The sequence below is a fragment of the Salmo trutta genome, chromosome 23 (assembly GCF_901001165.1).
Source record: "Salmo trutta chromosome 23, fSalTru1.1, whole genome shotgun sequence".
Taxonomy (NCBI): domain Eukaryota; kingdom Metazoa; phylum Chordata; class Actinopteri; order Salmoniformes; family Salmonidae; genus Salmo; species Salmo trutta.
The window spans coordinates 23,111,564-23,135,983 of record NC_042979.1 but is presented as its reverse complement, the minus strand read 5'-3'; the positions used below and the strand labels follow the sequence as shown (position 1 = coordinate 23,135,983).

Sequence of the window (24,420 nt, the reverse complement as noted above, 5' to 3'; positions counted from 1 at the left end):
GTTTGATACGTTTAATGCATTTAATTCCAGCCATTACAATGAGCCCGTCCTTCTATAGCTCCCCCACCAGCCTCCTCTGATATACATGTATATTTCGTTAATTTAGCAGACGTTCTTATCACACCATAGTGCCATCAGACTTCTGATACCAATGCAGGGTGAAAGGGGTCACAAAATGGTTAAAATATATATTTTTTAAATACAAATTACAGCTCTCGAAAGTATCTTGTTACAAAATACATTGGAGTTCAGCCCAGTGTAATATAAATGACAAAATACTCAGAAGTAACTGAAATACCTAATTCAAATACATGTAACAGACATACTGCCCATCTCTGACTATGTGAGCAGTACTCCTCATAACAGTATCCAATGATTAAATAAAATCCATAACTTTTTTGGTGCAGACATTTTGCTCACCTTTTCTCGTGGTGGCAGTAGCATAAATCGAACACATAGCAAGTTACAGTATACATGGGAAATATCACTTTTTAGTCGATGGTGTACAGTAATTAGAAAAAAGTAGCTACTTTGACCATCGATTGAAGATGAATGCTTAGAATTTTGTACAGGCGTTAACGAGGCAACTATGTTGGGTCCTCACAGCGTCAACGTTTACGTGAGTAAAGCACAGCGAGGAAGTAAAAGTGTGAGTATGCACACAATAAACATATTCCCCTTCCACATTAGTTCTGAATTTCTATATTTGTTTGTCTGAAAGTGAATGCGAGCACATCTAGCACGTTTTCAGTTTGCTAGCTTGTCAGGAAGCTAAGCAAACGGTTCCATAAATAGACTTTTAGCTTGGGATTGCTAGACTTTTAGCTAACGGCTAACTTAGCTAAGTCAACTTTACCTGAAAGGAATAGGACTTATCATGTTGCAATAAAGGGCTCTGGCCTAGTCATATGTTACTGACATCTAAACTGCTCTGGCCTAACTAACCTAATGTGACTGAAATCTGTTTTGTTGTGCAGGTGAAGATGGGCCGCTCCTCCAAAGACAAACGGGATATCTACTACCGTCTTGCCAAGGAGGAGGGCTGGAGGGCCAGGAGCGCCTTCAAACTACTGCAGCTGGATGAGGAGTTTGGCCTGTTCAAAGGCAAGAAGGCCCCTTGGGTTAATTTTTCTGGCCATGGTTGTTTTACCCTAGGTCAACATCAGACATCAATGGCTTATGTTATTCGGTATGGCTGTTGTAAAATATAACATTATGTCAAAGGAAAGGAAAAAGGGAGATACGTTTGATCATCCATTTCTGATGTTACTTGTCTATGACATTGACATCCATTTCTCCCTCCCAGGTGTAAAAAGGGCAGTCGACCTCTGTGCTGCCCCAGGCAGCTGGAGCCAGGTCCTGAGCCGTAAACTCAGGTTGGTTTCAATCTCTTTCCTTTCCTTGGCTCCCTAGTGGCGCAGTAGTCTAAGGCACTGCATCTCCGGCTGTATCACATCTGTCCATGATTGGGAGTCGCATAGGGCGGTGCACAATTGGCCCAGTGTCGTCCGGGTTTGGCCGGGGTAGGCCGTCATTGTAAATAAGAACTTGTTCTTAGCTGACTTGCCTAGTTAAATAAATTCTACTCGAAGCATAGTTGGAGTCTATTAGTATGGGGTGTTAAGGAATAGTGTGCATAACACTAATATTGTAAATTTATCTGATGGTTTGACAGAGGAAAGGAGGAGAAGAGTGAGGAGGTAAAGATAGTGGCAGTGGACCTGCAGGCCATGGCTCCTCTCCCTGGGGTGACACAGATCCAGGGGGACATCACCAAGGTAACTGGGACATGCCTGTCCTGTCCCACATGGACTAATAGAGAAACTATTATACCAACACTATTCTGGAACACTGAATTCGTTGCCGTATTGGCCTGATTTATTTCAGAGAAGGAAGTGCAAGTCATCAAGGGCAGAGGAAAGGGGATCAAATCAAATTTATTTGTCACATACACATGGTTAGCAGGTGTTAATGCAAGTGTAGCGAAATGCTTGTGCTTCTAGTTCCGACCATGCAGTAATATCTAACAAGTAATCTACCAATTCCACAACAACTACCTTGTACACACAAGTGTAAAGGAATGAATACGAATATGTACATAAAAATATATAAATGAGTGATGGCTGAACGGCATAGGCAAGATGTAATAGATGGTATGGTGTACAGTATATACATATGGGATGAGTATTGTAGGGTATGTAAACATAAAGCAGCATTAAAGGTGGCTAGTGATACATTACATCAGGATGGCAAGATGCAGTAGATGGTATAGAGTACAGTATATACATATGAGATGAGTAATGTAGGTTATGAAAACATTATATAAAGTGCCATTGTTTAAAGTGGCTAGTGATACATCTAATTACATCAAGATGCAGTAGATGGTATGGCGTACAGTATATACATATGAGATGAATAATGTAGGTTATGTAAACATTATCTAATATAAATAATATAAAGTGGCAAGTGATAAATTGATTACATCAATTTTGCCATTTTTAAAGTGGCTTGAGTTGAGTCAGTATGTTGGCAGCAGCCACTCAATGTTAGTGATGGCTGTTTAACAGTCTGATGGCCTTGAGATAGACGCTGTTTTTCAGTCTCTAGGATCCAGCTTTGATGCACCTGTACTGACCTCGCCTTCTGGATGTTAGCGGGGTGAACAGACAGTGGCTCGGGTGGTTGGTGTCCTTGATGATCTTTTTGGCCTTCCTGTGACATCGGGTGGTGTAGGTGTCCTGGAGGGCAGGTAGTTTGCACCCGGTGATGCGTTGTGCAGACCTCACTACCCTCTGGAGAGCCTTCTGGTTATGGGCGGAGCAGCTGCCGTACCAGGCGGTGATACAGCCCGACAGGATGCTCTCGATTGTGCATCTAAAAGTTTGTTAGTGTTTTTGGTGACAAGCCGAATTTCTTCAGCCTCCTGAGGTTGAAGAGGCGCTGCTGCATCTTCTTCACCACGCTGTCTGTGTAGGTGACCATTTCAGTTTGTCCGTGATGTGTACGCCGAGGAACTTAAAACTTTCCACCCTCTCCACTACTGTCCCGTCAATGTAGATAGGGGGCTGCTCCCTCTGCTGTTTCCTGATGTCCACGATCATCTCTTTTGTTTTGTTGACATTGAGTGCGAGGTTATTTTCCTGACACCACACTCCGAGGGCCCTCACCTCCTCCCTGTAGGCCGTCTCGTCGTTGTTGGTAATCAAGCCTACCACTGTAGTGTCGTCTGCAAACTTGATGATTGAGTTGGATAGTAAGTGTTTGGTTTGGAATGTAGACATTGTATGACAGATTTGGATCAGGTTCTCAAACTGTATTTCAACAATGCTGGCGGGTCAAATATATCTATTGCTTTTAGATCTCCACTGCCCTGGAGATAATCAGGCATTTTGAAGGACAGCCTGCAGACCTGGTAGTGTGTGATGGAGCCCCAGATGGTGAGTGTGAGAGTGTTCTCTTCCCTCTGGTTTCAGTTTTGTTTGTGTCCTCTTGCATTTAGTTGCATACTCTTCTCTTAGTTGCCACTGTGGGGTTTGTTGTGTTTTCTTCATTGCACTATATGCGTATGGCTCTTCCTTATTGGTCATTTTCTGGCTTGTCTACAAAGTGACAGGACTCCATGATGTGGATGAGTACATCCAAGCTCAGCTCCTATTGGCTGTGAGTATCACACTGCAACACTGTGTAATATTGAGTTGAATCCCAATTGGCTGATCAGTTATCTTTGTTTATCCTTTATAATCAATTTCTAAATATCCCGTCTCAGGCCCTAAACATTACAACGCACGTCCTGAAACCTGGAGGAACGTTTGTTGCAAAGGTAGGCTGTATGTTGGATGAGGACTTGTTTGTATTTATTAGGGATCCCCATTAGTTACTGCCAAGGCAGCAGTTTCTCTTCCTGGGGTCCAAACACATTAAGGCACTTACATCAGACATAAAACAAAAGATAAAACAGTACATCATATAACATTATTACACCACTACATATTAGAGGTCGACCGATTAATCGCCATGGTTGATTAATTAGGGCCGATTTCAAGTTTTCATAACAATCAGCAATTGAAATTTTGGGATGCCGTTTACATTGCGCTCCACGAGGAGACTGCGTGGCAGGCTGACCACCTGTTACACGAGTGCAGCAAGGAGCCAAGGTAAGTTGCTAACTAGCATTAAACTTATCTTGTAAAAAACAATCAATCTTAACATAATCACTAGTTAACTACACATGGTTGATGATATTACTAGGTTAACTAGCTTGTCCTGCGTTGCATATAATCGATGCGGTGCCTGTTAATTTATCATCGAATCACAGCCTACTTCGCCAAACGGGTGATGATTTAACAAAAGCGCAGTCGAGAAAAAAGCACATTCGTTGCACGAATGTACCTAACCATAAACATCAATGCCTTTCTTAAAATCAATACACAGAAGTATATTTTTTTTAAACCTGCATATTTAGTTTAAAAAAATCATGTTAGCAGGCAATATTAACTAGGGAAATTGTGTCACTTCTCTTGCGTTCATTGCAAGCAGAGTCAGGGTATATGCCACGGTTTGGGCCGCCTGGCTCGTTGCGAACTAATTTGCCAGAATTTTACATAATTATGACATAACATTGAAGGTTGTGCAATGTAACAGTAATATTTAGACTTAGGGTTGCCACCCGTTCGATAAAATACGGAACGGTTCCGTATTTCACTGAAAGAATAAACGTTTTGTTTTCGAAATTATAGTTTCTGGATTTCACCATATTAATGAACAAAGGCTCGTATTTCTGTGTTTGTTATATTATAATTAAGTCTCTGATTTGATATTTGATAGAGCAGTCTGACTGAGCGGTGGAAGGCAGCAGCAGGCTCGTAAGCATTTATTCAAACTTTACTGCATTTGCCAGCAGCTCTTAGCAATGCTTGAATCACAGCAGTGTTTATGACTTCAAGCCTATCAACTCCTGAGATTAGGCTGGAAATTCTAAAGTGCCTATTAGAACATCCAATAGTCAAAGGTATATGATATACAAATGGTATAGAGAGAAATAGTCGACACGTCATAGTTCCTATAAGAACTACAACCTAAAACTTCTTAACTGGGAATATTGAACCACCAGCTTTCATATGTTCTGAGCAAGGAACTTAAACGTTAGCTTTTTAACGTGGCACATATTGCACTTTTACTTTCTTCTCCAACACTCTTTTTGCATTATTTAAACCAAATTGAGCATGTTTCATTATTTATTTGAGACTAAATATATTTTATTTATGTTTTATATTAAGTTACAATAAGTGTTCATTCAGTATTGTTGCAATTGTCATTATTACAAATATATATTAATATATATAAAAACCAGCCGATTAATTGGTATGGGCTTTTTTTGGTTGTCCAATAATCAGTATCGGTGTTGAATAATCATAATCGGTCGACCTCTACTACATATCTACAATACAAAATGAATAATACCAACACTATTACAATGTATGTGTGTGTTGATGTAACAAGTTCTGCACTTATTTTTTTTAAATTGTGGAGGGAAATGAGCTAAGAAGCCTATGTCATGTGGAAGTTATCTTATGCTGTGGTTACTGTGTAGATATTCCGGGGGAAGGACGTGACCCTCCTGTACTCCCAGCTTAAGATATTCTTCAGTAGTGTGACCTGTGCCAAGCCCCGGAGCAGCAGGAATTCCAGCATAGGTGAGCTGGAGACCACAGCTGACACTGGTCACACACCGGATCATAGATGGTTTCCATTCAAATGCCTGGTTTTGGCAGAAGGGTTGAAGGATTAAGTAGGCGATGGGCTGCTTGAGACTAATATTAGTTTGTTTCTCTCACTTCTACAGAGGCATTTGTAATGTGTCAGAATTACTCTCCTCCAGTAGGATATGTGCCCAACATGTCCAATCCTCTACTCGATCACTCGTATGGTAACAACACAGTAATGCTTCCCATGTTCCTCATGTTTCAACTCCATATAATACTGTCATGTTATACACTGGTACTCAAGTTGGTTTCTGTCTGTTTCAGATGTAGATTTTAACCAGCTGGAGGGACCGAACAGAATCATAGTTCCTTTCTTGGCCTGTGGAGACCTGAGTGCCTTTGACTCGGACCAGACCTACCCTCTCCAGGTATTTATATTCAGATACATGTCTCTGCTGATACATGTATTGTAGACCAATGCTTTTCTTTACTAGTCTCAAAGCTGTTACTCCATAGGTAAGATACTTCATATTATGTCTGATCCCAATTAGTCGACTGGTCGATTGTTTGGTCGTTAGGCTGTTGGTCGACAGAGATTGTTTTAGTCGAGCAGTAACAAATATATACATACACACACTACCTTTCAAATGTTTGGGGTCACCTAGAAATGTTCTTGTTTTTGAAATAATATATATTTTTTGTCCTTTAAAATAAAATCAAATTGATGTTATTTTTTATTTTAACCCCTGTGCGCGGGACGGACATCCAGCGAAAAATCATATCGCCATTAGCATAACAAAATTTAATATATATTTTTTTAAATTATATCGTTTTATAGATACACCTCTCCTGAATCGAACCACGTTGTCCGATTTCAAAAAGGCTTTACAGCAAAAGCAAAACATTAGATTATGTTAGAGGAGTATATCGTAAAAGTAGCCACATAGCCATTTTCCGACCAACCACATACATCACAAATAACCAAAAAACAGCTAAATGCAGCACTAACCTTTTACAAACTTCATCAGATGACACACCTAGGACATCATGTTACACAATGCATGCATTATTTTGTTCGATAAAGTTCATATTTATATATAAAAACAGCATTTTACATCGGCACGTAACGTTGACTAACTATTTTCCCTCAAATGCATCCGGTGAAACAGTGCTACAATTTACTCAATTACTATTCGAAAACATTTTTAAAATGTAATATTGTCATTCTAAGATTTATAGATGAATATCTCTTGAAAGCACCTGTAATACCAGATTTAAAAATAACTTTACTGGGTAATCACACTTTGCGATAAAAGGGGATGCGATACTCAGAAAATTACCTAGTAAATACAGCTCTGCGCCATCTTGGAACAATCGCATATCACATCTAGTCTTGTATACTATTGTCAATAATCCCTTACCTTTGGTTGTCTTCATCAGAAAGCACTTCCAGGAATCCCAGGTCCACAACAAATGTATTTTCGTTCGAAAAAGTTCATCCTTTATGTTCCATTAGCTTGTTGTTGTTAGCGCGTCTGAAGGCTGATCCAAACGCTCCGTCGGGCGCGGGACAGCTATTTCGACAATTTTTTTTTTCTTCCCATTTAGGTTCGTTCAAACATGTCAAACGTTGTATAACATAAATCTTCAGGGCCTGTTTCAACAAGAGAGCCAATAAGATTCGAGGGGGACGATTGTATTGTGTTTCAAAACGTTTCGAAAGGGGAGGGTAGACAGGGCCGCTGGCGTCATAATGGTGATGGCCCTCCTCATCTGACCAATTTCAACAGCGTCTCATTCATTGAGTTTCCACAGTAGAAGGCTCAAACCACTTTGTAAAGACTGGGGACATCTAGTGGAAGCAATAGGAAGTGCTCAATGAACCATAGCTCACGGTGTGATTAATAGGCAAAGATGTGAAGTTGAGTCCACAATTCAGAATTCCACATCCTGTTACGATCGGTCTCGGGGTTTTGACTGCCATATGAGTTATGTTATACTCACAGACACCATTCAAACAGTTTTAGAAACTTTAGGGTGTTTTTTTCAAAATGCGCTGTGGCGCCCCCTATCCTAGGGGAACGCCAAGAGGTTAACCCGCAAAACACCAGTCTCAACGTCAACAGTGAAGAGGCAACTCTGGGATGCTGGCCTTCTAGGAGAGTTGCAAAGAAAAAGCCATATCTCAGACTGGCAAGTAATAAGAAAAGATTAAGATGGGCAAAAGAACACAGACATTGGAAAGAGGAACTCTGCCTAGAAGGCCAGCATCCTGGAGTCGCCAATTCTCGGTTCCCTCTAATGTACTTGTCCTCTTGCTCAGTTTTGCACCGGGGCCTCCCACTCCTCTTTCTATTCTGGTTAGTGCCAGTTTGCTCTGTTCTGTGAAGGGAGTAGTACACAGCGTTGTACGAGATCTTCAGTTTCTTGGCAATTTCTCGCATGGAATAGCCTTCATTTCTCAGAACAAGAATAGACCGACGAGTTTCAGAAGAAAATTATTTGTTTCTGGCCATTTTGAGCCTGTAATCGAACCCACAAATGCTGATGCTCCAGATACTCAACTAGTCTAAAGAAGGCCAGTTTTATTGCTGCTTTAATCATAACAGTTTTCAGCTGTGCTAACATAATTGCAAAATAGTTTTCGATTGGTCAATTAGCCTTTTAAAATGATAAACTTGGATTAGCTAACACAACGTGCCATTGGAACACAGGAGTGATGGTTGCTGATAATGGGCCTCTGTACGCCTATGTAGATATTGCATTAAAAATCAGCCGTTTCCAGCTACAATGTCTACACTGTATTTCTGATCAATTTGATGCTATTTTAATGTACAGAAAATGTGCCTTTCTTACAAAAACAAGGACATTTCTAAGTGATCCCAAACGTTTGAACGGTAGTGCACATACATACATACATACATACATGCATGCATGCATACAGTGGGGGAAAAAAGTATTTGATCCCCTGCTGATTTTGTGCGTTTGCCCACTTACAAAGAAATGATCAGTCTATAATTTTAATGGTAGGTTTATTTAAACAGTGAGAGACAGAATAACAACAAAAGAAATCCAGAAAAACGCATGTCAAATGTTAAAAATGTATTTGCATTTTAATGAGGGAAATAAGTATTTGACCCCTCTGGAAAACATGACTTAGTACTTGGTGGCAAAACCCTTGTTGCCAATCACAGAGGTCAGATGTATCTTGTAGTTGGCTACCAGGTTTGCACACATCTCAGGAGGGATTTTGTCCCACTCCTCTTTGCAGATCTTCTCCAAGTCATTAAGGTTTCAAGGCTGACGTTTGGCAACTCGAACCTTCAGCTCCCTCCACAGATTTTCTATGTTATTAAGGTCTGGAGACTGGCTAGGCCACTTAAGGACCTTAATGTGCTTCTTCTTGAGCCACTCCTTTGTTGCCTTGGCCGTGTGTTTTGGGTCATTGTCATGCTGGAATACCCATCCACGACCCATTTTCAATGCCCTGGCTGAGGGAAGGAGGTTCTCACCCAAGATTTGACGGTACATGGCCCTGCCCATCGTCCCTTTGATGCGGTGAAGTTGTCCTGTCCCCTTAGCAGAAAAACACCCCCAAAGCATAATGTTTCCACCTCCATGTTTGACGGTGGGGATGGTGTTCTTGGGGTCATAGGCAGCATTCCTCCTCCTCCTCCAAACACCGCGAGTTGAGTTGATGCCAAAGAGCTCCATTTTGGTCTCATCTGACCACAACACTTTCACCCAGTTGTCCTCTGAATCATTCAGATGTTAATTGGCAAACTTCAGACGGGCATGTATATGTGCTTTCTTGAGCAGGGGGACCTTGCGGGCGCTGCAGGATTTCAGTCCTTCACGGCGTAGTGTGTTACCAATTGTTTTCTTGGTGACTATGGTCCCAGCTGCCTTGAGATCATTGACAAGATCCTCCCATGTAGTTCTGGGCTGATTCCTCACCGTTCTCATGATCATTACAACTCCACGAGGTGAGATCTTGCATGGAGCCCCAGGCCGAGGGAGATTAACAGTTCTTTTGTGTTTCTTCCATTTGCGAATAATCGCACCAACTGTTGTCACCTTCTCACCAAGCTGCTTGGCGATGGTCTTGTAGCCCATTCCAGCCTTGTGTAGGTCTACATTCTTGTCCCTGACATCCTTGGAGAGCTCTTTGGTCTTGGCCATGGTGGAGAGTTTGGAATCTGATTGATTGATTGCTTCTGTGGACAGGTGTCTTTTATACAGGTAACAAGCTGAGATTAGGAGCACTCCCTTTAAGAGTGTGCTCCTAATCTCAGCTCGTTACCTGTATAAAAGACACCTGGGAGCCAGAAATCTTTCTGATTGAGAGGGGGTCAAATACTTATTTCTCTCGTTAAAATGCAAATCAATTTATAACATTTTTGACATGCGTTTTTCTGCATATTTTTTTGTTATTCTGTCTTTCACTGTTCAAATAAACCTACCATTAAAATTATAGACTGATCATTTCTTTGTCAGTGGGCAAACGTACAAAATCAGCAGGGGATCAAATACTTTTTTCCCTCACTGTATCACCAGTAGTACATTTACTGTTAATTCCTATAATTTGTAATCTACAATGTTTGTTACTTTGGTGACGTTCATTTATTTTAATGAAGGACGAGCACGCATAGAAGTAGGCCTATAGCCTACCTGTGTCCATTTGGGGATCTGATAGTATTTCTGCTTATTGCACCACCCTTAATGACCTGTGGAGCTTCTCAAAGTAATGTTTTATTCACCTCAAACAGCAAGCAAACAATGTCTGTTTTTACATTCATTGAGAATTACAATAGTTCCTCAATGTATTTGAAAAAATCTTTCTCGCTCTCTCCCTTTCGATAACCACTCAGCGTGAAATTGAAAAATGCCATGCTCTGATCCAGTGGAAACGTCATAAAATAGGCTTCTTATCATTGTTGGACTTGGACTGAAATAGGTTCCGGTACTCATTTAGGGTGCTGGTACAGTTTATATTTAGGTGCAAGAGCTCCACAATACTTTTGAGCTAATATTCTATAAGAGGAACAGGAGCTCAAGCAGTATACAATTTGAGGTGCTGTACGCAGCTCTGGTGAGTTCCTGCCCAAGTCAAGCACGGCTTCTTATCCCTTGTGCAAATCGCCTACAACTGTGTCTGTCTCGAGCTCACTGACGCGGGAAACTGAGCGCCCAGAATATTTTCGGGCCGGACCCAAGTTAATAGTTGATACAATGTTTCAATTCATTGCAGACAGGCCATGTGTAGCCAATGTGATTTATAGGATATTTTTTTTTTCTGGATATTTTCTAGCTTCAGGCTGCTATGTTTTTATTTGTTGGCTTTATGTTGGCTATTTTTAGATATTTTGCAATAGAAGTAACTTTTTAGGGTATTTCACGAAAATGTGCATATGAAAACCATAACTCGCACGCAGATCGGTAGAAATTGTAAGATAAATTAGCATTCCACATGAGAAAGGTTGCAGACTCCCCGTGTAGCCTATTACCGGCAACTTCAGGAGAGTAATAGCAGAATCTGCGAAAGCCAGCAGGAGTGGGAGGTGAATAGTTGGCCCAGGTTAAGGTTTTTGTCTTCTTGTTATCTAGATCTTTGGCGCCCTCTTGAGGCATCAAACTAATCTTAAAGCATCAGACAAGCTCAATGAATCAAGTTGATTTTATTACAGGGTAGTAATCGATTGGTCGAAAGAGCAGGCGACTTTCAGTCAACCAACATTTGTTTTTGTCAGAGACAGCCTTACTTCATATTAAACTTTTGTGCTGTGCACATTAAACTTAATATTATTTTTCTTCATAGTTGGATGCCAGTAAGGAATACAAGTACACCCCCCCCACCCAGCCCCCCATTCGCCCACCCTACCAGCAGGCCTGTCAACTACGCAAGAACAACCTATTGGCTAAGGAGGACTCCCCCTCTCTTCCATTGGATGAAGCCCTTTCAAATATGGACATTTCAACCAGTCAGGAAGAGTCATAGTGTGTTCAGTTTATTTAACGTTTTGCTACGTTGTGTGGCGGTTTGTACTGAACGACACGTTTACCCACAACGGAGCGCACAGTGCTTCAACGGGCTTTGTGGTATGTTTGCTCCCATTTGGTGGGAGGGTTGTGGCCTGATTAATATGGTTATGACCATTTTGTAATTTCAAAACTTGTGCAGCACACCAAACACAATCACCCCCTGGGCCACCATAATCACAACATTCTTCATCTAGTCGTTCAGAACAGCACCGTGACCATGGAACACTGAGTCCTGCTGAATGCGGCAATAGTTGTCTTCCCTAACAGAGAGAACTGGCATTTCATAGAGCAGAAACAGAGAAAGAAAGAGGATATTTGGTTCAGAAAAGCCTTGAATGCATAAAGACTGTGTATAGATCATTTTTGCCACATGTTTTACCAATCAATTTCAATTGTCATGTTGTACTGGTATTGTATTTTTATTCTGTATTTTCTGTTTTTACTTCTAAAATAAATAACATTTACTTCAGCACTCCCATGTGTTTCTGTTCTGTGATCTGCTTTCCAATGGCCAGTCACACATCCTGGTTCAAAAAGCACTTTCTGCTCCCTAGTCTTTGGCTAGACATTGAGATATGAATGAAGAAATAGGGACAACACATGGGTTCATGGTATTGCAGAGTAACAAAGTAAATCTCAAGAATCTGTGATTGGTAGTCCTACTGTACCAGTGTTTCCTCTAAACTGCGCCCCTCCTCCATGACTGCCTCGCAGAAGAAATGCCATGCAGCGCAGAGACGCAAGAGATTGAACTTCACTGAGTTCGCCCCATTAGTTTGCAATGTAGGCCTGCATTGAACACCGCATATATGCTACTGTAGTCTATATCATAGAAATCACAAGCTATTTCCATGTGAAAATGTTATGGGATTTGCTCCCTTGGTATTGTTGGTAGGCCTACATTATGCTCAAATAGTCACAATAGCCTATTGGCTACTGTCTAAAACTGTAAGGGTACAGCCTCAGTGTTCACTGTAAACACGCTGGAAGTTGCACAAAATTCTCACAATGTTCAAGTTTCCGCTCACAAAACCAAAAATGTGCTCAGTGCCTGAAAAAATTCAAGGGAACATTGCCTAACAGTGGACCTGGTAGATGGGGCAAAACACATGGTTTGGAGAGACAAACAAGAGGATGGTAAATCAGATATTCTGTAACCATTTAGTTGGCAATTACTTTTCGTTCTCCGTTTGCGCTACATTAACATTATTTAGCAGACACTTATCCAGAGTGGCATAGAGTAATGAGTGCATACATTTTAAAATGTTCTTTGTCCATACTGGTCCCCGTGGGAATTCAAATCCTGACCCCTGGTGTTGCAAGCGCCATGCTCTACTAACTGAGCCACACAGGACACTTGTAGCTGAGCATCAACCAGCTTGTATTTCCTGTTGCTATTCAGGTCAGCACATAAGGGACCACACTAGGGTTACTGATCATTCACACACATGTCTAATTCCAGAGACGAGAACACAAGTCAAGACCAACCACAACCGAAGGGCTTTGAATATATATAGAGGTGGAAGGTTAAGGTATGGAACTGCGGTCATAAGCTAGGGCTAGATGAGCCACAAGTGTCATAAGGCAGACTGATGGGTCCCCCCACACATTAACCTTACACATCAGTCTCTCAAAATAATTGCATTAGAGCCATACATGATAATGATAACATACAGTGCCTTGCAAAAGTATTTACCCCCTTGGCATTTTTCCTATTTTGTTGCATTACAACTTGTAATTTAAATGGATTTTTATTTGGATTTCATGTAATAGACATACACAAAATAGTCCAAATTGGTGAAGTGAAATGAAAAAAATTACTTGTTTTAAAAACATTCTAAGAAATAAAAAAACGGAAAAATGGTGCGTGCATATGTTTTCACCCCCTTTGCTATGAAGCCCCTAAATAAGATCTGGTGCAACCATTTACCTTCAGAAGTCACATAATTAGTTACAAAAAGTCCACCTGTGTGCAATCTAAGTGTCACATGATCTGTCACATGATCTAAGTATACATATACCTGTTCTGAAAGGCCCCAGAGTCTGTAACACCACTAAGCAAGCGGCACCATGAAGACCAAGGAGCTCGCCGAACAGGTCAGGGACAAAGTTGTAGAGAAGTACAGATCATGGTTGGGTTATAAAAAAATATCCAAAACATCCCACAGAGCACCATTAAATCCATTATAAAAAATAGAAAGAATATGGCACCACAAGAAACCTGCCAAGAGAGGGCTGCCCACCAAAACTCATGGACCAGGCAAGGAGGGCATTAATCAGAGAGGCAACAAAGAGACCAAAGATAACCCTGAAGGAGCTGCAAAGCTCCACAGCGGAGATTGGTGTGTCTATCCATAGGACCACTTTAAGCCGTACTTTTACTTTCACCTTTATTGTACACTCCACAGAGCTGGGCTTTACGGAAGAGTGGCCAGAAAAAAGCCATTGCTTAAAGAAAAAAATAAGCAAACACGTTTGGTGTTCACCAAAAGGCATGTGAGAGACTCCCCAAACATATGGAAGAAGGTACTCTGGTCAGATGAGACTAAAATTTAGCTTTTTTGCCATCAAGGAAAACACAATGTCTGGCACAAACCCAACACCTTTCATCACCCCGATAATATCATCCTGCCACCACCATGCTGTGGGGATGTTTTTTATCGGCAGAGACTGGGAAACTGGTCAGAATTGAAGGAATGATGAATGGCGCTAAATAGAGGGAAATTCTTGAGGGAAACCTGTTTCAGTCTTCAGGAGATTTGAGACTGGGTCGGAGGTTCACTTTCCAGCAGGACAATGACCCTAAGCATACTGCTAAAGCAACACTCGAGTGGTTTAAGGGGAAACATTTAAAAGTCTTGGAATGGCCTAGTCAAAGCCCAGACCTCAATCCAATTGAGAATCTGTGGTATGACTTAAAGATTGCTGTACACCAGCAGGAACCCATCCAACTTGAAGGAGCTGGAGCAGTTTTGCCCTGAAAAATAGGCAAAAATCCCAGTGGCCGGATGTGCCAAGCTTATAGAGACATATCCCAAGAGACTTGGGGGGGGGGGGGGGGGGGGGGGGGGGGGGGGGGTGAATAGTTATGCACGCTCAAGTTTTCAGTTTTTGTTGTCTTATTTCTTGTTTGTTTCTCAATAAAACATATTTTGCATCTTCAAAGTGTTAGGCATGTTGTGTAAATCAAATGATACAAACCCCCCAAAAATCTATTTTAATTCCAGGTTGTAAGGCAACAAAATAGGAAAAATGCTAAGGGGGGTGAATACTTTTGCAAGGCACTGTACATGTGAATTTTCTGGTCATGGAAGTGTGCTACTACCTTTGTTCAATAAAGTAAGACTGAAAGCAGACGATTACCTGAACAGTAGGTTTTCCTGTAGTTTAAAATGTTTTCCAAACATGCCAAACAACGTATACCTTAAAGACCTACCCCAGTCTCATTTTCACCTTATTTACTTCACAAAAGGCACATCTCAATAGGTGGTCCAGGTATGACATGACATGGCACATGTGGGGGGTAGACCTTTCCTCTTTTGTCCTCTATTGCTCCTCTATTGTTTTTCAACAGGAACAGTTAAAAAATAGCTGGAGTGTGTCTTTAAACTGTCCAATGAGTGGCAATACATTGTTAAAGGGATATTAGCCGATGACAAATTGTTGAATCTTCACAGAAACTGTAAACAGCTCTCTGGTTTCTCATAATTGGCTATATTTACAGAAAGGGTGCAGTAGCCTTTTCATATTGTCTATAGCGTAATTTGTAACCTGGCCAGTTTCCATATCTGCCTCTAGGTTGTTCTGCCTCCTAAACATAGGCTGCCGTTTCCATATTTAATTTAAAAAATGTACCTTTATATAACTAGGCAAGAACAAATTCTTATGTACAATGATGGCCTACCCTGGCCAAACCTGGACAACGCTGGGCCAATTGTACACCGCCCTATGGGACTCCCAATCATGGCCAGATGTGACACAGCCTGGATTTGAACCAGGGACTGTAATGATGCCTCTTGCACTGAGATGCAGTGCCTTAGACCGCTGCGTCACTCGGGAGCCCTGTTTGTAAATGATCGGCGCCTCTAGGTTGTTGTGCCTCCTAAGCATAGGCTGTCAGTTTTTTTCACTTCATTATCTAAGTGTGTTCACTCCTTCATGAACATCAACAAGTTGAAAGGATGTCTCCACCTTATTTTCTCTTCATTTGTGAGTATTCAATGATCTATTATTTTAATAATATTAATTAATTGTAACAAAGTAATTCATTTAGATGATGTAGGTTTAATATGTAGGACTTCACATAAAAGCCTTTTTTTAATGTTTTGCCATGTTTAAAGGTATGGCTGCTGTTGCAGTTAAAGAAGATTGTGCAGGCATGTAATGTATTACTGTAATGTATTACCACATAAGAATATTTCCTCAATCATTCTATTTCTAACAATTAAAATGTGTGTTCTCATAGTTTCTCTCTTTAACTCTAAACAGATTCTGTCCCTACTCCCACCATTGTGTTAGACCCTGGGTACATCAATGTAGCTATGCCTGTCGTAGTTCGCTGTGAGTCAACAGGAGGCACAAAGTGCCAATTCTACAAAGACCACGACCCCAACCCAATAAGAGAAGTGAATTCCGGTGTTTGCCAATTCATATTGTTCTGGAATGAGTTCAAAAAGTGGAACAAGACTGAAGTAGATCTCAGCTGTGCTATTCTACAGAAGGGAGAAGGAAAAATAATCCCACAATTTAGTGACGCTCGAAGACTTCATGTAAGTGGTAAGTGACCATTTTATTACCAGGCAGTATCACATTTGCTTGATTGACTACATCATTTGTTTCTAATTTACAAACAGATTCCATTGGTATACCCAGGATTTTTGTGGAAAATACAGGAACTTACTTAAGTCTTCGATGTGAGGCCAAGCATGCTGGTACCTCATGCTACTATTACCTGAACAATAGTGACTCCCCCTTTAAAAGTCAGCCCTACAAAGACAATGTCTGTGTGGGGAGAGTGGCAGAAGAGGAACTGCAGAGGAAGAGGAGCAGTGCTGGAGAGATCTTCATCACCTGTGCTGTGGAGCTGGTAATGGAGGGTGAAAATACTGTGAAATCACAGCATAGTGAACCGTTCAAGATTGCCATAGATGGTGAGACCATCATTTAAATTATTGTGCAATCTAACATGACAATCATCTATCTGTATTGCAATACTGATGCATATGTCATATTCTTCCTCCAGTTATAGACTCTCCTGGGCCCACCACTTCCTTATCAACATTCAGTACCAACAAAACCAGTGTAACTAAAGGAGAAGGTGAGTAACCTTAAAATGTTTTTAAACTTACTGTTGATAGACCCACCCACTTAAGAGCATTTCAAGATAACATTGACTGATTCTGTTGCTGTACTGTTTAATCTAATTCAACAAACGATTTCAACTTGATCTGAAAGTCATCTCCCCCTTTAGAGTCCTCCTCAGAGTTCCCCCTCTACATCAGTCTGAGTGTTGGGGCCTTTAGCCTTATTCTGCTGGTTGTATGTGTCCTGTGTTTTCTCCGGTACAAGCGAGGTACATGCATTCAAATACTGATACTTCAAGGCTTAATTTGTTCCAATGTCCATTTTGAGTTATTTGTGTATTATACATGTAAAATCGGGGCTGGTTTAATCTATTATCATTTCATATTTATTTCTGCAGGTGATCAACAAGACTGGTCTGCCGATAGGTAAGTGAGTGGTTTATTTGTATTATAATTACATTATATTTGTCTTCATACACATCATTATACAGTGTCATATCTAAATGTACTGGGTAAATTGTCTCAACAGATTCCAATGGAACCAGAACAAAGAAGGTATCTGTAAGTATGAAAGGAAACCTACTCCAACATATTCATTTCTCAGAAAAGTGGTAATATTCAGTGCTCTACATTTCACCTTTCTCTTATTTGAAACAGATGCAAATGCTTCATTATTTCAACAAGGCGGTCTGAATGTGGGGATGTGACCATGCTGCATAGTACTAGTTCAAGTGTACTTCCACCTGTTGATGAACTTCCTCCACATCCTTTCTCTGCTTTCTGACGCCATCTGTTCCTCTCAGATGAATGGTGTAATATCTTACTGGGCAAGAAATACATGTGCATAGGGTTTTAAGACATGATCCATTTGAAGTTTCACATTGTTTGTATATAAGGGTAAATTCCTGTGTTCTTTTATTACCTTGTCTTTTTTTTTACGCTTTTGTTATTACTATTTTTTATCTACTTTGTATATTGATCGTTTTGCTACTTTACATTTATTCTGCACAGTTGAGGAAGAGCTGAAAGTAAGCATTTCACTGTGCCATTCCACCTTCTGTACTCTGTGCATGTGACAAATAAACATTGATTTAATGTGAAGATTGTGTAGATTAGTTTTAACATACTGGTATTCAATTTTCCTATTCTGTACAGTTTTTAATATGTAATTCTGTTTTGAATAAATTAAATACATGTATTGTATTACAGCATTCCCATTTTATGCTGGTATTTGTGGTTCTGTTTTCCTAAGAAAATACAGGTTAGATCATTTCAGTTTTCAGGCAGTTGAGGGGCTTTTTCTCCCCATCCTGGATTATGTTGACATGGAGGAAGAAATCAGAAGGGATCATCACTGTATTAGTCCTTGGATGGTTGGTACCATTTTTGCCCAGTAGAAGGGGCTTGAAGATTGTGTGAGTTAGAGAAATAACAGAGGTTAGAAATGGAGGAGGGGGATCGTAGAGATCAGGGTAAACTCTAACAACTCGTTTGTGGTGACACAGTGTGATAAACACAGTAACTAAACTGGCTGATGTCTTTTGATGCCAGATTGTTTGTGCTTCTGTTTGTCAAATAGAAGTGACCACATGGGGGGTGTACTGATCGTTCACTCACACTCGTGTATTTCCAGAGACGAGACGCAAACAAAGCAGCATAAACTGTTTTTGACTTAACCACAATTAAGCTCAAAAGGCTTTCAACACATCTCATATGAAAATCAGGTAGTTATCAATAGAAATGACTTCTCAGAAAACATTGTGTGCATGATAATTTCTTACAGAGGTGTACAGTGACTTCAGAAAGTATTCATACCCCTTGACTTATTCCACATTTTGTTGTGTTACAGCCTGAAATCAACATTGATTAATTACATTTCCCTCACCCATCTACACACAATGCCCCATAATGACAAAGTGAAAACATGTTTTTAGAAATGTTAGCAAATTTATTGAAAATGAAATACAGAAATATCTAATTTACATACAGTGAGGGAAAAAAGTATTTGATCCCCTGCTGATTTTGTACGTTTGCCCACTTACGAAGAAGTGATCCGTCTATAATTTTAATGGTAGGTTTATTTGAACAGTGAGAGACAGAATAACAACAAAAGAAATCCAGAAAAACGCATGTCAAAAATGTTATAAATTGATTTGCATTTTAATGAGAGAAATAAGTATTTGACCCCTCTGCAAAACATGACTTAGTACTTGGTGGCAAAACCCTTGTTGGCAATCACAGAGGTCAGACGTTTCTTGTAGTTGGCCACCAGGTTTGCACACATCTCAGGAGGGATTTTGTCCCACTCCTCTTTGCAGATCTTCTCCAAGACATTAAGGTTTCAAGGCTGACGTTTGACAACTCGAACCTTCAGCTCCCTCCACAGATTTTCAATGGGATTAAGGTCTGGAGACTGGCTAGGCCACTCCAGGACCTTAATGTGCTTCTTCTTGAGCCACTCCTTTGTTGCCTTGGCCGTGTGTTTTGGATCATTGTCATGCTGGAATACCCATCCACGACCCATTTTCAATGCCCTGGCTGAGGAAAGGAGGTTCTCACCCAAGATTTGACAGTACATGGCCCCGTCCATCGTCCCTTTGATGCGGTGAAGTTGTCCTGTCCCCTTAGCAGAAAAACACCCCCAAAGCATAATGTTTCCACCTCCATGTTTGACGGTGGAGATGGTGTTCTTGGGGTCATAGGCAGCATGTCAAAGAGCTCCATTTTGGTCTCATCTGACCACAACACTTTCACCAGTTGTCCTCTGAGTCATTCAGATGTTCATTGGCAAACTTCAGACGGGCATGTATATGTGCTTTCTTGAGCAGGGGGACCTTGCGGGCGCTGCAGGATTTCAGTCCTTCACGGCGTAGTGTGTTAGCAATTGTTTTCTTGGTGACTATGGTCCCAGCTGCCTTGAGATCATTGACAAGATCCTCCCGTGTAGTTCTGGGCTGATTCCTCACCGTTCTCATGATCATTGCAACTCCACGAGGTGAGATCTTGCATGGAGCCCCAGGCCGAGGGATATTGGCAGTTCTTTTGTGTTTCTTCCATTTGCGAATAATCTCACCAAATGTTGTCACCTTCTCACCAAGCTGCTTGGCGATGGTCTTGTAGCCCATTCCAGCCTTGTGTAGGTCTACAATCTTGTCCCTGACATCCTTGGAGAGCTCTTTGGTCTTGGCCATGGTGGAGAGTTTGGAATCTGATTGATTGATTGCTTCTGTGGACAGGTGTCTTTTTTACAGGTAAGAAGCTGCGGTTTGGCGCACTCCCTTTAAGAGTGTGCTCCTAATCTCAGCTCGTTACCTGTATAAAAGACACCTGGGAGCCAGAAATCTTCCTGATTGAGAGGGGGTCAAATACTTATTTCCCTCATTAAAATGCAAATCAATTTTTAACATTTCTGACATGCGTTTTTCTGGATATTTTTGTTGTTATTCTGTCTCTCACTGTTCAAATAAACCTACCATTAAAATTATAGACTGATCCTTTCTTTGTCAGTGGGCAAACATACAAAATCAGCAGGGGATCAAATACTTTTTCCCCCCACTGTAAGTATTCACAACCCTGTCAATACTTTGTAGAAGCACCTTTGGCGGCAATTACAGCTTTTAGACATCTTGGGTATGTCTGTAACAGCATTGTACATCTGGATTTGGGGATTTTCTCCCAATATTCCTTGCAGATTTTGTCAAACTCTGTTAACTTAGATGGGGAGTGGCTGTATCGATATCGTATCCTTCCATGCAGCAGGATACATTCCGAGTAAGGATTTCAGATTAGTCCCGTGTACTGGGTAGTGCTGTGGCTGACCCCCTGAAATAGCTACCGTCACACTACTTCCACCTCGTGTCTTTTTCGAGGCACAAGGATTGGAGTGATCCAATAGCTCACATAACCGTGGTTAAATATGTAACCTTCGTTATGTAGCACTATATTGGATCCCTCCAATATGGTATCACAATTCCAGATTAATTGGTGAAGTAGTCATGGCCAAGCAAAGAGCGAAGTCCCATAGGACTGAGCTCAGGGCAGTCATGATTGCTGTGTCCCTCCGTCCCCATCCAGGGAAGTGGAGACAACACCCAACATGGCTCTTTTCCAGAGCGACTTACAAATTGGTGCATTCACCTTATGATATCCAGTGGAACAACCACTTTACAATAGTACATCTATATATTTTTTTTTTGGGGGGGGGGGGTAGAAGGATTACTATATCCTATCCCAGGTATTCCTTAAAGAGGTGGGGTTTCAGGTGTCTACGGAAGGTGGTGATTGACTCTGCTGTCCTGGCGTCGTGAGGGAGCTTGTTCCACCATTGGGGTGCCAGAGCAGCGAACAGTTTTGACTGGGCTGAGCGGGAACTGTGCTTCCGCAGAGGTAGGGGGGCCAGCAGGCCAGAGGTGGATGAACGCAGTGCCCTTGTTTGGGTGTAGGGCCTGATCAGAGCCTGAAGGTACGGAGGTGCCGTTCCCCTCACAGCTCCGTAGGCAAGCACCATGGTCTTGTAGCAGATGCGAGCTTCAACTGGAAGCCAGTGGAGAGAGCGGAGGAGCGGGGTGACGTGAGAGAACTTGGGAAGGTTGAACACCAGACGGGCTGCGGCATTCTGGATGAGTTGTAGGGGTTTAATGGCACAGGCAGGGAGCCCCGCCAACAGGGAGTTGCAGTAATCCAGACGGGAGATGACAAGTGCCTGGATTAGGACCTGCGCCGCTTCCTGTGTAAGGCAGGGTCGTACTCTGCGAATGTTGTATAGCATGAACCTACAGGATTGGGTCACCGCCTTGATGTTAGTGGAGATCGACAGGGTGTTGTCCAGGGTCACGCCGAGGCTCTTAGCACTCTGGGAGGAGGACAGAATGGAGTTGTCCACCGTGATGGCGAGATCATGGAAAGGGCAGTCCTTCCCTGGGAGGAAGAGCAGCTCCGTCTTGCCGAGGTTCAGCTTGAGGTGGTGATCCGTCATCCACACTGATATGTCTGCCAGATATGCAGAGATGCGATTCGCCACCTGGTTATCAGAAGGGGGAAGGAGAAGATTAACCTGTTGGGGATAGGGGGCAGTATTTGCACGGCTGGATAAAAAACGTACCCAATTTAATCTGGTTACTACTCCTGCCCAGAAACTAGAATATGCATATAATTATTAGCTTTGGATAGAAAACACCCTAAAGTTTCTAAAACTGTTTGAATGGTGTCTGTGAGTATAACAGAACTCATATGGCAGGCAAAAACCTGAGAAGATTCCAAACAGGAAGTACCCTCTCTGACCATTCCTTGGGCTTCTTGCCTCTGTTTATTGAACATTTAGGATCTTTGCTGTAACGTGACACTTCCTACGGCTCCCATAGGCTCTCAGAACCCGGGAAAAAGCTGAATGATGTAATTCCAGCCCCAGGCTGAAACACATTAGCGCTTTTGGCAAGTGCTCTATCAGAGGGCCATCAGACTGAGGCTCGTGCATGAGGGGATCCCATGCTTTTACTTTCGCTCTCTTTGTAATAAAAAACGATTTCCCAGTTGGAATATTATCGCTTTTTTACGAGAAAAATGGCATAAAAATTGATTTTAAACAGCGGTTGACATTTTTTGTCACGAAATGCGTCGTGCTCGTCACCCTTATTTATCCTTTCGGATAGTGTCTTGAATGCACGAACAAAACGCCGCTATTTGGATATAACAATGGATTATTTGGGACCAAACCAACATTTGTTATTGAAGTAGAAGTCCTGGGAGTGCATTCTGACGAAGAACAGCAAAGGTAATAACATTTTTCTTATAGTAAATCTGACTTTGGTGAGTGCTAAACTTGCTGGGTGTCTAAATAGCTAGCCCTGTGATGCCGGGCTATCTACTTAGAATATTGCAAAATGTGCTTTCACCGAAAAGCTATTTTAAAATCGGACATAGCGAGTGCATATAGGAGTTCTGTATCTATAATTCTTAAAATAATTGTTATGTTTTTTGTGAACGTTTATCGTGAGTAATTTAGTAAATTCACCGGAAGTGTTCGGTGGGAATGCTAGTCACATGCTAGTCCCCTGCTAATGTAAAAAGCTGGTTTTTGATATAAATATGAACTTGATTGAACAGACATGCATGTATTGTATAACATAATGTCCTAAGATTGTCATCTGATGAAGATCATCAAAGGTTAGTGCTGCATTTAGCTGTGGTTTGGGTTTATGTGACATTATATGCTAGCTTGAAAAATGGGTGTCTGATTATTTATGGCTGGGTACTCTGCTGACATAATCTAATGTTTTGCTTTCGTTGTAAAGCCTTTTTGAAATCGGACAGTGTGGTTAGATTAACGAGAGTCTTGTCTTTAAAATGGTGTAAAATAGTCATATGTTTGAGAAATTGAAGTAATAGCATTTCTAAGGTATTTGAATAACGCGCCACGGGATTCAACTGGCTGTTGAGTCCCACCTACGCAAGCGTCCCACCTACGCAAGCGTCCCACCTAGCCCTGAGAGGTTAATTGTGTGTCATCTGCGTAGCAATGATAGGAGAGACCATGTGAGGATATGACAGAGCCAAGTGACTTGGTGTATAGCGAGAATAGGAGAGGGCCTAGAACTGAGCCCTGGGGGACACCAGTGGTGAGAGCACGTGGTGCGGAGACGGATTCTCGCCACGCCACCTGGTAGGAGCAACCTGTCAGGTAGGACGCAATCCAAGAGTGAGCCGCACCGGAGATACCCAACTCGGAGAGGGTGGAGAGGAGGATCTGATGGTTCACAGTATCAAAGGCAGCAGATAGGTCTAGAAGGATGAGAGCAGAGGAGAGAGAGTTAGCTTTAGCAGTGCGGAGAGCCTCCGTGACACAGAGAAGAGCAGTCTCTGTTGAATGACCAGCCTTGAAACCTGACTGATTTGGATCGAGAAGGTCATTCTGAGAGAGATAGCAGGAGAGCTGGCCAATGACGGCACGTTCAAGAGTTTTGGAGAGAAAAGAAAGAAGGGATACTGGTCTGTAGTTGTTGACATCGGAGGGATCGAGTGTAGGTTTTTTGAGAAGGGGTGCAACTCTCGCTCTCTTGAAGACGGAAAGGATGTAGCCAGCGGTCAAGGATTAGTTGATGAGCGAGGTGAGGTAAGGGAGAAGGTCTCCGGAAATGGTCTGGAGAAGAGAGGAGGGGATAGGGTCAAGCGGGCAGGTTGTTGGGCGGCCGGCCGTCACAAGACGCAAGATTTCATCTGGAGAGAGAGGGGAGAAAGAGGTCAAAGCATAGGGTAGGGCAATGTGAGCAGGACCAGCGGTGTCGTTTGACTTAACAAACGAGGATCGGATGTCGTCGACCTTCTTTTCACAATGGTTGACAAAGTCATCCGCAGAGAGGGAGGAGGAGGAGGATTCA

At 41.8% G+C, this 24,420-nt stretch overlaps 2 protein-coding genes across 4 annotated transcripts; both read left to right on the top strand.

Moving 5' to 3' along the window:
- The first annotated feature begins 566 nt into the window (after positions 1-566).
- Positions 567-12,216, top strand: ftsj1 (FtsJ RNA 2'-O-methyltransferase 1). Of its 2 annotated transcripts, none has more exons than XM_029709528.1 (11): positions 567-649; positions 978-1,104; positions 1,307-1,376; positions 1,676-1,778; positions 3,359-3,437; positions 3,614-3,660; positions 3,767-3,820; positions 5,591-5,693; positions 5,843-5,926; positions 6,027-6,130; positions 11,521-12,216. In XM_029709528.1, exons 1-11 carry the CDS (start codon positions 590-592, stop codon positions 11,698-11,700), a joined length of 1,011 nt encoding a protein of 336 aa, XP_029565388.1. In that variant the 5' UTR covers positions 567-589; the 3' UTR covers positions 11,701-12,216. The 2 variants fall into 2 exon arrangements, with proteins under 2 accessions (XP_029565388.1, XP_029565387.1); XM_029709527.1 differs by having other exon boundaries at positions 3,608-3,660.
- A 3,555-nt stretch (positions 12,217-15,771) lies between these two features.
- Positions 15,772-18,267, top strand: LOC115159624 (uncharacterized). Of its 2 annotated transcripts, none has more exons than XM_029709530.1 (9): positions 15,772-15,953; positions 16,085-16,120; positions 16,233-16,520; positions 16,598-16,894; positions 16,993-17,061; positions 17,215-17,316; positions 17,446-17,473; positions 17,577-17,608; positions 17,705-18,267. In XM_029709530.1, exons 1-9 carry the CDS (start codon positions 15,926-15,928, stop codon positions 17,752-17,754), a joined length of 930 nt encoding a protein of 309 aa, XP_029565390.1. In that variant the 5' UTR covers positions 15,772-15,925; the 3' UTR covers positions 17,755-18,267. The 2 variants fall into 2 exon arrangements, with proteins under 2 accessions (XP_029565390.1, XP_029565389.1); XM_029709529.1 differs by having other exon boundaries at positions 16,987-17,061.
- The last annotated feature ends 6,153 nt before the right edge of the window (positions 18,268-24,420 follow it).

What these genes read in the sequence shown, in the direction of transcription:
- ftsj1 (XM_029709527.1), top strand. Translation starts at nt 590, where the DNA reads ATGTTGGGTCCTCACAGCGTCAACGTTTACGTGAGTAAAGCACAGCGA. An exon ending in GTGTGATGGAGCCCCAGATG is followed by an intron (nt 3,438 to 3,607) that starts GTGAGTGTGAGA and finishes TTGTCTACAAAG; the next exon opens with TGACAGGACTCCATGATGTG. An exon ending in AAGCTCAGCTCCTATTGGCT is followed by an intron (nt 3,661 to 3,766) that starts GTGAGTATCACA and finishes ATCCCGTCTCAG; the next exon opens with GCCCTAAACATTACAACGCA.
- LOC115159624 (XM_029709529.1), top strand. Translation starts at nt 15,926, where the DNA reads ATGTCTCCACCTTATTTTCTCTTCATTT. An exon ending in AGTTAAAGAAGATTGTGCAG is followed by an intron (nt 16,121 to 16,232) that starts GCATGTAATGTA and finishes AACTCTAAACAG; the next exon opens with ATTCTGTCCCTACTCCCACC. An exon ending in CAGTGTAACTAAAGGAGAAG is followed by an intron (nt 17,062 to 17,214) that starts GTGAGTAACCTT and finishes CTCCCCCTTTAG; the next exon opens with AGTCCTCCTCAGAGTTCCCC.